General features: G+C 41.7%; 1 protein-coding gene across 3 annotated transcripts in view; it reads right to left on the minus strand.

Annotated features, from left to right (window-relative positions):
* The window catches only part of ABCC8 (ATP binding cassette subfamily C member 8), a 73,251-nt gene extending 65,005 nt beyond the window's left edge, over positions 1 to 8,246 (minus strand). Inside the window, exons 1-3 of one of the 3 annotated variants that reach the window (XR_004980271.2) lie at positions 8,026 to 8,246; positions 6,595 to 6,736; positions 3,840 to 3,961 (exon numbers count right to left, since the gene is read on the minus strand). Coding sequence is in view for 2 of the 3 variants with exons in the window: in XM_036383442.2 (XP_036239335.1) it covers positions 3,840 to 3,961; positions 6,595 to 6,736; positions 8,026 to 8,221 (460 nt within the window). In the remaining variant the exon portion in view is untranslated. Of the gene's footprint in view, positions 1 to 3,839; positions 3,962 to 6,594; positions 6,737 to 7,531; positions 7,648 to 8,025 lie in introns of those variants that run through there. The other 2 variants (XM_036383442.2, XM_036383443.2) reach the window with 2 other exon arrangements.
* Between the last annotated feature and the right edge of the window lie 4,866 nt (positions 8,247 to 13,112).

Below are 13,112 nucleotides of genomic sequence, written 5' to 3' on the forward strand. Positions count from 1 at the left end.
CTGGTGAGTACATTTTGGCTGAGAGTTTTTAGAAATTATCTCTGAGAACTTAAACTGGCCTGAACTGCAAAGTGATCAGACCTCAAAGGCATTTACTGGATTGCTTTAGACCTATTCTATGTGCCTGAACGACCTTGCTTTTTCTTGGACCATGTAAGATACCTCAACCCACACCACCAGGATGTAGATTCTCACCTGGGCCACACTCTGAAAAATAAGGCAATGTGCAGCTCAAACTCTTCTACACCTTTATTGAATTATGCCCAATCAAAAAAGCCACACATTTAACTGGATGGGATTTATTAATTAACCTGTGCCTGTTTGGAGAGAAATTTTTTTATACTAAGCAATATTTTTATGCAAGAAGTTTCATTTTAGAGAATAAACCAATTCCAAGGGAAACAACTACAATGCAAAGGGACAAAAATTTTGAATCAGAAAAATAGATCCCTGTCTAGTAGTAGTAAGGTGTAGGCACACAGTTTGTGGTAATTGGGAGTGGGGCTGCAGCAGAACCTTATGGTTGGGCTACAGCTGTGCAGGACAGGTGAATAATATTGAAGGTAATGAGACCTGGAGTGCCCAGGTGCACTGACCAATCACCAAAGGGAACAGAGGACACACAGGTGCAATGCATGAACATGAGGGGTATAAAAGGTTGGGCTAAAGAACCAGAGAGAGCACATGCTTGCAGCCTTCTGAAGTGATGTGACGCTGTATGGGTTGAAGCTTTCTGAAATTGTATGGTGACACTGTGTACTGTGGCCATATCAACTGTGACATATGCTGTGACATATACTGTAACAGTAAAGTAGTCATATAATTAAGATTAGTTTAAAAAAAAGGACAATTTTCTAAAATGAAAAAATTCATGTGTTCCCACACTACCAGCCATTTCAGATTAACACCTCAAAGTCCTGTTGTTATCTCATAGTTTTCTCCCACTATTAATTTTTGAGTTTTATTTATCTTTAAAACAAAGAAACTAACTTTAAAAATAGTGGAATCAGATGCTATCATTCAGTCCTGTATTTTAAACGTTGAGAAAGCAGCAGATTTTCCAATCCAGTCTGAAAACTATTCTAAAATGAGTCCTGCTTAACTGTACAAATGTTATGCAACCATGTGGTGCAAATAGCATCAAAATTAGCATTATTATGAGAGTGCCCTGGTAAACAGCACTACATGGGAACAGCTACATTTGTTGAAATATAATTAGAGACCAAAATCATACAGAAAAAGAACACTTTCAGACCAGATCAAGGTGCTCCAATAGTTGGGTCACTCAACTGCATTCATGAACTCAATCATTATCTTCAATGAATAAATATTCCAAACCTTGTCAATGTTTTTCGATAAGAAATACTAAGAATTACTACTTCAAAATAGCCAAGTGCCTGGGCTAAAGCTGAAAGGCAGGGTGAGGATCAACAGAGGAACTCTGAATCCTCCATTTGCATACCCAAGGAAACACACTAATCCCCACATCTGTCACGGTATCTGCCTCTCACTTGCTCATGAAGAGCCACAAATGGATTTGGTTTCTTTGAGGTACAGAGTGAAAAGCATCTTTAAGAAACAACACATCTCAGAATTTCACGGGATTGGAAAATTTCACCCTGTTCAGAATTAATGATCAGACCTTTAAGGCTCCACTGCACTGCATCAGTCAGAGTTCCCCTGCTGGGTTTAATAGTTTTTGGATAAGGCCTCTGTTAGTCTTTGTTTTAAGCAGCTACCAACTCTTTGCAGCTGTGAGCATTCATCCTGCAGCTGAGGCAGATGATGCCCTGCAGTTTGCTGGAAATTCACTGATGCTCAGAAGCAGCAAGATGTCACATCAGCTCTTCTACTTTGCTCTGTGTGTTTGCAACATTACATCTCTTCTGTATGAGCCCAGTTTCCCATACACCCAGCAAAAAGCTTATCACCAGCTTTAGCTTTCCCTCCTGGCCCTCATTTACCTCATAAAATGAGGCTCTAAAGCAAAGCTGCTTCATGACCACACTGCACTCTAGTGGGTTTACAGGTGAGTAAAGGTATAATTTAACTATCCATACTGGGCTCACTTGCATAAAGTGCTCATTGTCTGGTCCCAGATGTCAATACCAAGTAGTTGAAATTAAGACTGAAAGATAACTAACAATCCTCCCAGTTTGTGCAGTTAGGAACAAAGGATAGAGACTTCCAGAAATGTCTGTCTTAGGACAAATAAAAGAAAAACAAAAGAAAAATAAAATAAAAATCAAAGATCATCAGCTTGTGAAGATTTTGGACTAAAATTCAAATCAGACACACTAAGTGGGAAAGACTGTGATGGTCTGAGTTTCTTTTTCACCTAAGAGCTATTAGGACCAGATTTTCTGAGAGAGTCTATTCCTTGGAAATTCTTGCAAAATTAAAATTCATCCATAATACTTAAGTGTTGGTATTTGTTGGCACAACTTTTTAGTATTCAAGTATTGTCCAGAGTTTATCCAGCATCAGCACTCTAAACACTGAAACACATTATCATAAAAAAGAAATCTCTACTGAGCAGGAATTATGCAAAAATGGGTAATCAACTACCAGCTGTAACTTTGCTACCCTTCTCAAAGACTTAACAGCAGGAATGTGGTGGTGACACTAAATTATTTAACACTGTATTATATATCTGAAATAACAACAAAAAGCCCAAACAACAAAACAACCTAAAAAACAAAACCACAAAAACCACTGCTTGCTTTACAGGCAACAGTAACAGGCTAGCAATGCTTCCTGAGACATAATGTCTTCCTGTGAGAAAGCATTAAAAATACTTTGTTGATTATTTAAAAAGCAACTAAATGACCTCACCTGTTCTTAAAGGATAAAAAAGATCCTACTTAAAAGGAAGGTAGAGGAAGAAAAGCAGTCCCAAAGGAGAAGACATAAAGGTTGCTAAGCCTGGATAGAAATCTAAGTCTTTGAAGAGGAATTTTTTTTCACGAGTTACAGCCTATTTCTGCAGAACAGGACTCTCACTTACCCCAACATGTAGATCAAAATAATTTTCAATATGTAAAAGCTTTCTCAAATCTACTTATTAATGACTTTTCCCCACCTGACAAAAACTAGAACAAAACTTTGATACACAAGACAAACTTTAGCAGGATCTATTGATACAGAAATCCAGCTCAAACAAAATTTGATGAGCCAGAACCAAAGAAATAACAGGTGACAGGATGTGACTAAACACGTAGCCATCCTGGACTGCAGTCTACTTAAACAGATGAGAACACATGAACAACTGCATGACCACCAGCAGCAGTGGATTTTCTATAGCTACAGTTTATTCAAATCTGGCAAAATACAGTGGAAACTAGGTAGTTCTCATTCATAGCATTTTCCATTCAAAAGGCCTTAAAGCAGTTTTCAAAGGGAGTTTTAGGAACATGAAGCAAGAGCAAGCAGGCAGAGTAATATATTCATGACTGAAAGTCAGGGATGTCATTCCTTAGCTCCTTGCATATTTCAACAGACCACGCACACCAAGATTTCTTCATTCTTGCATCATGCTTCCACACAACAGGCTGACAAGGGGCTTTGGATTTAGAGTTAACAATTTCCCACGCTACTTTTCCCACAAAAGCAGTTTTTCCTAGAGAAGTCTTTGGCTCATTGAATCCCTGAGAACATTACACAGACTATTATTAGAAGTTAAAAGCATTAGAAAGAATGAAATGTCTGAGCATACACAGAAGGGTAGCTTTGGTCATAGAAGACTGCAGTGACCTGTCACCAAGGAAAAAGACACACAGCACCACAGCACACTTCCACACAGCAGCCACACTTCCAGGTGCATAGATTTTGAGACATACCTATTAAGAGTTTGGGGAAGTTGGATGTTTCAATATTGTGGTAATAGACAACGGATGTGATGGCTGCCAGGAATGCCATTCCAGCCGGCATGTACAGGTGTAAGTGGCGGGATTCAGAAACCCTTCAAAACAAAAAAATATCTGTTAAAGTCAAACCTCTCAGCTATTTAAATGTTTCCCTTTTAATTCATGAACAGTACCTTGCTATGATGTAGGATTTTCTAGAATGACTTATGGATGCAAACCCCTCCAAGTTTTAATTGAATTTCTGCTCCTAAATCACACAGTTGGATTTCAAATTCCTCCCCTGTGCTGAAAATGAAAGGTGTGTACTCCTATTTCCTACTGAAATCATTGGAACACTTGTTTAAATTAGGACAAGCAGCTCATCTACAAAATGAGAAAAGTTAATTTAAGCTAAACTAGTTTGGGAGCTGTCCATCAAAATATGCAGATAAGACCAACTAACAGCACAGTTCAAGATTTTCTACAGAAGCATTTTGTGCAAGTGTTTCATTTTCTTTGGTTTCAAAGAAGGAACAGCACCACAGCACAGGATTTACTTAGAGTGAGATCTGTCTTCAGTGACTGCAAGCCAACAAAAAAAGCCCCTATAACAGAATCATGCACTCTTATGGTTTTTGTCCTATAAAGCAAAACTCTGCAGATGCTTTGCTTCAGGTAGCAGCAGAAGGGGTCCTGCCAAATACAGCCCTTTGGGAATATTGGAATTGTTGGGCAATGTTGTGGGTTTGTCCAGCATTCAATAGAAATATGTTTTCTCCTCCTCTTTCTTCCTACTCATTTTCTCTTCCTTCCCTCTCCCCTTTTGTTTCTTTCACAAAAAGAATCTAATGCCCTAAGCTATCAAGGGCTACAATTTCCTCTGGGTCCCAGCCAGCTTCACCAGAAGGAGACACCAAGATGGCTTCAGGACATAAACATTTAGGAAAATTGACACCGTGTCCTCTGAATGGATTTCTTCTTGCTGCATCAAACACTACTTTTGTGAAGTTTGGAGACACAAGAAGAGCTGTGCTGGGAGGGAGATGAAAGATATCACAGGACATCACATTCCTGAGAGCAGAACATTACAAATGTCTAGCAGAACCATAGGAGCTCAGGACAACCATTTCCTGCATTTCTGCTCTAGAAAGGAGAGCCTTCCCTCAATAATGACTGTGGTGAACTCTGCAGAGCTGGCTGAAGCCATGCTCACAGCCTATCATGAACACTAAATTCCTCTTGCTGGATGTCAATACATCAAAATGAGAAAAGATCCTCTGAAATTCATAGTAATGCCAGGAGGTTATGTACACCAGGTCTGAATTCTCAGCAAGGATAAAAAAACCCAACAAGAACAGATTTCTTCAGACAGCCTAAGCTTCAGTAGGTAACACTGCAGCAGTGGGAGGCTTTTTAAAATCTATTTATTCCACAGTTGCTGGAATTCCCCTATATAACTGTACCTCCAATAGGCCGCTTCTGTTGCTGAGATGCCAAAGCCTTTAGCACCCAGTTGCTGCCAAAAGAACTCACCAGCACAATCCATTTTGGTTCTTAGAAAGCTGATGAATATCAAAACTCCCTTCTATTCACTGGAGCCCTCACCAGCCTGCTGAGTGCTCGGGAAGCACGACTGTGGGTTGGCACTCCCCCAGCAGAGCTCCAAGCTTTGATTCTCATCAGGTGACACCTATTACTTAACAGCAGTGTTCTGAGTCAAGTTAAATAGCAAATAAACATAATGAGAGGCATTGCAAACGAGAAAAATAAAGGAGAAAACTCAAAGCAGGAGATTTTGCTCTGAGCATCCCACACTCTGATAACTCTGAATAAGCAAGAGAAAAATTCCTTTAAAAAAAACTGGCAGCGAGAAACATCCTATTTATATAGGTTTAAGAAAAGTTAAAATAATAATAATGATATCATTTTCTACATCAGAAGTCTGCAGTGCATTTCACACTGGTTGGTGGATACTTGTTATATAGATGGCTAATCAGGGACTTTTTGTCCTATTTAATTAGGAACTTCCATTTCATAATCCTTGGGTTCAAATTCATAATGATCATGAAAAATCATGCCTCTCTTCATAGAAAGAGATCATAGTCATTGTTATATAATTAGCTTCTCCATAATAAATCACTCTCCTGTACCACTTGTTTCACTTGAAATATTTTTTTTCCACAGATTTCTGTTTAGTGACATCCTAAGGTGCATAAAGGATGATAGTTCATGCTCACATAATATCAGCTGCTCTGCTCCGGGTAACATAGGAGATATAGTGCACAGTCACCAGAAGAAACCCTGTGGGGTGTGACTTAAGCCCAGCAGATTCATTCCTCTTATTTAGATGAAAAGAACTCAGTTTGGGGGTGAATGGTGTGACCTACCATGTACATGGGAGTTCCTCCTAAGTAACGACTGTGGGATTGGGTCCTTGGACATAAAACATATCATGAAAATGTCACCATCTGCTTGAATCATCAGGATTTATCTATGATTACTCTTTGGAAAGATAGTGTCATTAAGCTGAACTAAAAATGATTAAGGTCAGTTGTGCCTGTGTACATCACTTGGCAAGGTCTGTGGAATTTCTGATACAAGGTTGGTAGGTTAACCACTAAGAAAACAGATTATATGTTCATAACCACAAGGAATATCATTTAGATGAGGACTTGGACAAGGAGGAAATATCTGCCCTGAAACCTTTAAACTGCTCAGTGCTACCAGGAGAAGGCAGACAAACACTTACCCATCAGACACTATGCCCTCTGCAATTTCACACACCAGCACAAACAAGAGGATAAAAGTCAGTATCCAGCGTAAATTGTGGCCAGGAAAATGAAGCCATGTGCTATGATGTATATGTACTTTGGAACTCTGACTTCCCCATCCTAAAAGAGAAAGGAGAATTATAGAGAGCTTTCTCTACAAGAGTGACACACAAAGTTCCTGCTTACAAAAAACCCCACACCATATATGTAACAACCTTGCATACCAACATTGACGCAGCTGTGTTGTTAAACACACATGCATTTGATGATAATCAGAACTGTGCTCTCACTGTCTCACTTCATATGGAATAAAATCAATAATTCAGACAGGACACAGCCTTAAATTCCTATACTTCTAGCAACTTACTACCAAGAAATTACATGCACTAAACAATTTACAAATCTGTTCACAGCTTAAATGAACAAAAAAATTAACGTTTTGACAAATACACACAAACACTCTAATAAATACACAACTTATTTTCCCTTTAATTCTTTTAAAAATAAAAAGGATAAGGTGTGAAATTTTATCTTGCTAAAAATTAGCAACACTGAGAGATTCCAGATAAACGCAGGGAACCCTAAGCAGCTGACCCCGTTTTCACAGTCGTGCTGGCTGCTATTTCCCCACCGGACCTTTTCCCATCCCCAGCAGCGAGCGTTACTCCAACCCGTGCCGTGGCTCTCCGCGGGCCGGTCCGGGCTTTGGACGAGGGCATCCGGAGCAGTGACAGCCCCGTGCGCTGAACCACCGGGCCACCTACCGGTCCCGCCGGGCTCGTGACATTGAATCGCGGTACCCGCCTCAGGTACCGCAGAAGCCAGCGGGGCAGGACCTGTAACCAGGGGGGGCTGCCAGGCGGCCGTGACCCCGCAGTAATTGCTGGGGGTGATATTTCATAACGCAGCACTTACTTGTCAGGTTTCCTGGGCTTTAATAGCACATTTATTTCTGCTCCTTGCCCTGTACCGGCAGGGCAAATCCTGCGGTCTCTTCCAGCATCACCCGTTCCTGCCCTGCCTGCGCAAGGGCTTTCACCTGCGGGGAGCCCCGCGGGCTGCCCCGACAGACGGAGACGGGCCCCGCAGCCCGGGCGGACAGCGGGCGGTGCGGGGGCTGCCCGGGGAGAGGCGGCCGCCGGAGCATCCCGCAGCTCGCAGCGCATCCCAGGAGCGGCGCAGCCTCCCCGCGCGGCACGGGGGCAGGGCCAGGCCGGGGGACACGGCAAGGGGAGGCCAGGCGGGCGGGGGGAACGCGGCACACGCGCGGGGGAGGGAAACCCACGGCGAGACAAAGCCGGGCGCGGGGACGCGGCAAAGCAGCACCGGGGGTAGAGAGGCAGAAGGAAAAGGTGGGCAAATAGGAGAGGCACAGGCGGACAGGGGAAGGAAGAACCGCAGGCACCCACCGATGAAGAGGATGGGGAAGGTGATGAAGAGCAAGAAGACGTGCGGCACCACGTTGAGCGCATCCACGAAGCAGCCGTTGTTGAGCACGCCGTGGTCCACGTTGTAGGCGGTGGAGTTGCCCTCGTCGCCGCAGAACGCCAGGGCCATGGCGGGACCCTGCGCGCAGCCGGGCGCCGCCTCCGCCTCCGCGCACATCAGGCGGGGCCGGCGCGGCCGCGGCTCTGCCCGCACCTGCCGGGAGCGGCGGCGGCCCCGGCCGCGGCCCCGGCCCCGCGCTCCGCCCGCCCCGGCCCCGCTCCGCCCCGGCACCGCCCCCGAACAGCCCCGAGCGCCGCGCTGGGGGAGCGCTCGGCGGGGACGGGGGCGGGACGTCCCTCCGCTGCGGCGGCTGGGACCGGTGCGAGCGCCCCGTGACAGCCCTCGGTACCCCAGAGCATCAGACCCGGGTTCCAGGGCTCTCGGGATCGGTATTGAGCGCTTTATGCATCGCTAACATGACAGAACATGAAATATCCAACTAAATTAGTGATGACAGGAATTACAGATTACGGAAAGTGTGTTCTTTCAACCTTGTCGGCTTTTGCTTTTTTCTCGACTGTGATAAAGATATTATTAGATTAACTCACGTATTCAGCCATGCCTTCCTCCCAAAGGAGACCTCAACATTACATCCTGAACAGCTGTTGTGTTTCTGCCTTACCTTTTTTTACCCCTAAAATGAGTTAAACCCTGTTTTTCCCCCTCCACCAAGACTGCCTCAGTCTCCGAGAATCAGATCATTAATTTGAGCGGGCTCCAAATCACTCCCCAAGCATTTTTATGTACACCAAAGTAATCTACCAATCAACATTTCCAACTCCTTTTTTTCTTGAGTGGAAGTTAGGCTCAACTGAGCCAGTGCCAAACAAAAACTCTAATCAAATACCTCTCTGCTAGGGAATAGCACTGGATAGTAAAATGTGATGTGCATCAGAAATCTGCACCTGGCACACACTTCCCAGCACAGGCTGAATCAGTGTCCAAGATTCAAATATCTCTGGTGTGTAGCCATTAAATAATCAACAACTCAACAAAAAGAGTCCACATATCCAGGCTTCACTCTTCAAAATGCAAAAGCTACAAGTTGGCTAAATGCCTCTAAGGGAAATGAACCCATAAATGAAAAATTTCCTTCTTCCTTCAACATAACATTCAATTTCTAGGACAGACAGCTTCACTAATAGACCTGAAAATTACTTTTGTCATGCTACTTTTATTGATCTTGCTGTTGGACAGGAGCAAAGAAAAAGCAATTCTCTGCATGGAACATTATTTCCTATATATGGTCTTTTGGAGCTATAGCAGTGTGGTTGAGAACAAAAATTAAAAGACAAACCCCAAGCCAAATCCTGTGTATATGTATTCTCAAATGTGAAAGTTACACCCACACTGGAAAGACTATAATTATTTTAAGTTTTGAATAGAGTCCAGCATTCATTTGAGCTTCTGGTCAAGCTCAGCTCTGCTACCCTAATTGTTATTTAATAAACAGTATGAGCAGTTTACATGCAGATAATTTAAAAGTAATTTATATTTTAGCATTTCCTGAGTCCCCAAGTGACACAAGATCTCTGTGTTACCATGAACAAAGAGCAACAATGAACTCTTGGCAGTTTACACTCTGGAGGCTGAAATCATGGTTAAGATTTGAAGAAGAAATAACCGTGGCCAAAGAATTTTACACAGAAATTAAAGTTTTCTCTGAAGAAATCCAAGAACTGAGCTCACATGCCCAATCTCTGCATGTTTTCTGAACCTACAAGGTGCTGATCACAACATTTAAAAAAATGTCTATCTCAAACAAAAAAGTCGGGAAACTTGATGGTTTTGAATTTGAAATTTGTCTTTCCAATGATTTTCAGACACAGCCTGGATTGCATAGTTAATGTGGTGGTTTAAGATTAATGTTCTCAGTTCATTGTTCTCCTACAACAGATCTGCTCCTGTCACAGAGCTAAAGTTGAGTCAGAAATGTGTTGGCATCCTGAGATTTAATCCAGAGAGATGCTGGATTAAATGAGGAACTAATGACTTAATGAAATAGAGAAAAAAAACCCCAGAGTGACAGAAATCAAAACAGTTGGTAAAGTGAAATTGGTGAGGTGAGCATTCATAACAATAAACAGGGACAGACATGGACACCCAAACTCTTTAAATAACTCACACTTCCAAAAACAATGTTCCAGTTTTGTCCCTACTGTTACAATGAAATCAAGTGGGTAATCTGGACAAATACAGGTCTTGCTTACTAAAGCATTAAATAACCATTTCTTTTTCACTCACAAATGGTAAACCAGCCATTTTGTGCCTTCACAAAATAATGCTAAAACATAGTTTGATCCTTTTCTTAGGAAAGGCTTGGATGTGATTGTGGCATAAAAGGAATGGACTTCCTTACCCAGACTATCTCTGCTGCTCCTGTGGGCTTTGGAGCAGGTCACAGTGGAATGGTTTCTCTCTCAAAACTGTCATTTCATGAAGCTTTGTGAAAGTAAAATTCCTTTTCAAAGTACAGAAAAGGCAAAGAAAATATGAACCCAACAGGTAGACAGCCATGTTTATCTGCATGTTGCAAATGCAACCTGATTTTCCACTAAAGTCCCTTTACATCTTATTTCTCTTACTCCTGACTATTCCCATTTGACAAGAAGTCAGTTTCCTATTTCATTACTTCAGTGTATCTATTAGAAATGAAACATCAAGTTAGATGCTGGCAGACACTAGCACATTCAGTAGGTGACTGGAAATATTTTGAAAGCATTTTGATTATATAAAATTGATTTCCAGAGTGACAAGGACAATATTTTTAACTCAAGGAAAAACCACTTTTTATGCTTGCCTTGGAATTTGTCTTTGTCTGCAAGATGCAGACAGGTTTTGGTTTTATAGTAAAGCACTGACACTTCAGAATTCAGTTGTTTTTAACAGATATTCATTTATGTGAGAGCTTTCATTGTTTCTTTCCTACCTTTGTCATTTGTATTGCTCCTCTTATTCAGATGCTTCGCACTAGCCTCTCTTTTTCATCAATGAAGACCTCTCTTCCTAAAAATCATGGTTTGTTTCTGTAGATCACTCTGCAGATTTGTGCTTTTGTTTGCATGTAGAAATGCAGATAGAAAAACCCCCAATGGTTTGAAAGTTCTGAACAGCCACAGACCATGTTCAAAGTTGTGGTAGTTAGGTATATAAATTTGGGCATCACGCAGGAAAATTTCACTTTCCTGTGTATTTTAAAGTCATTAATGAGACCAATTATAAATAGGAAATTGTAGGAAAAAGGGCTAACAAAGCAAATTCTCATTGTGATTTAGAATTAGCTAAACAATATGCACTAAACTATGACTTCTGGTTCCTATTTAATTCTGCTCTAGGAAGAAGAGAGGAAAAACAAAATACATGTGTGGGAGGAAGCCACCAATCCCTTTCTGAAGCACATTGGGAAAGGCTGAGGAAAAAAATGGGAGAAAATCACCTCCAGAAAAAAGTCTTATTTTATTCTTGTGGAACAAAGAGCTCCATTCTATCATATCATAGAAGACATCTTTTATCAACAACAACAACAAAAAAATCTCTGAAAAATAGTCTAAGGTGCTGCTATTAAAATTCACACAATAAGCATACTTATAGAATCCTAGAATGTTGGGAGTGGAAGGGACCTTAAAGATAATCCAGTTCTAGCTCCCTTGCTATGAGCAGGGACACCTTTCACCAGACCAGGTTGTCCAAAGGTCCATCCACATCTGGCCTGGCCTTGAACACTGCCAGAGATGGGCATCCACAGCTTCTCTGGGAAACCTGTGCCAGTGCCCCACCATCCTCATAGTGAAGAATTGCTTCTTGACATCTAAACTAAACCTTTCCTCTTTCAGTTTAATAATAGTGCAGAGATTCACAGAAATAGCCCTTTTTCTTTAAATAAACCTTATTAATTTTTAATTACTGTCCCTCATTAAAAATGAAGAAAGAACTTATGAGTAAGCAGATCTATCTTTGAGTGGAAACAAAATACAAACTGTTAGTTGGGCAATCATCCTCAGGCAAACACTCAGACAAGTGTTTTAGATTGGAGCAGCTTATCTTTAAGTGTGTTCAGACATCTTGGGGCTTCAGCCACATGAATGACCTCTATCATTAAGTCATTTTATGAAGCACATTCTCCAACATCCAATATAATATTCAGCCAATTAATCTCGCCTTGAACCAGCTCCTCAGTTTAACAGGAGCTTCCTTGTTCAATAGAGCCAGAGCAGTGCTGACTTGACATCTGAAGCCTGGTGAAAAATCTCACTTTTCTTTTCATTCAGTCTCCTTTGCAGTGTTAAACAAACACTGATGCATCTGGGGCTATCTGCCACAACTCAGGGAGAATCACCTGAAGGGCTGCAGGCTATTTCCCTTACCAGCCTCACCTAAAGATATTCTTGATGCTCCCCTGCCCTCCTCAATCACCAGGATTCTCCATAACAACGACAACAATGCTAAACCAATGTTCTATTCACTCCTGACTATCCTTGTGCACAGATGAACCTTTACAACCTCTGCATGATCTCACTGATCACCTCACACCTTAGTTTCATCTCCAGTATCTAAATGGTTAAGGTGTTGAGTACTCCCTGTGTAGTACTTTTAGTACAAGTGTTGTGTTTTCCTCAGGGGAATAAGCCGAGTGCTGTGAACCAACCTGTGCCAATAAACAACTCGCGTGCTGGCTCCAGCGTGGTGGTATTCTTCACAAATATTCTTTTCAAAAACCACAAATTAGACTGAACACTAAGATTTGAATTGTTTTTTTGAAGATTATTAGAAACAAACCAAAGATATCATCTTTCCTCCTCAGAATGTAAAACAGTTTTCTGCTTAGGCATAGAGAGCTTTAGTTGATTTGTTTATTGACCACCAGGGATTGTTCCAGGCTACCCTCAACTTCTCTAGAGGGTAAAATCGACACAACAATTAGAGAGAAACAAAGCTATCAGTTCAGACTTGGCTTTGGAATGCTTATCTTGTGCGACTATTTGACAAAATTATGCAGAAAATTAACAAA

This window comes from Molothrus ater, chromosome 6 (assembly GCF_012460135.2).
Source record: "Molothrus ater isolate BHLD 08-10-18 breed brown headed cowbird chromosome 6, BPBGC_Mater_1.1, whole genome shotgun sequence".
Lineage (NCBI taxonomy): Eukaryota > Metazoa > Chordata > Aves > Passeriformes > Icteridae > Molothrus > Molothrus ater.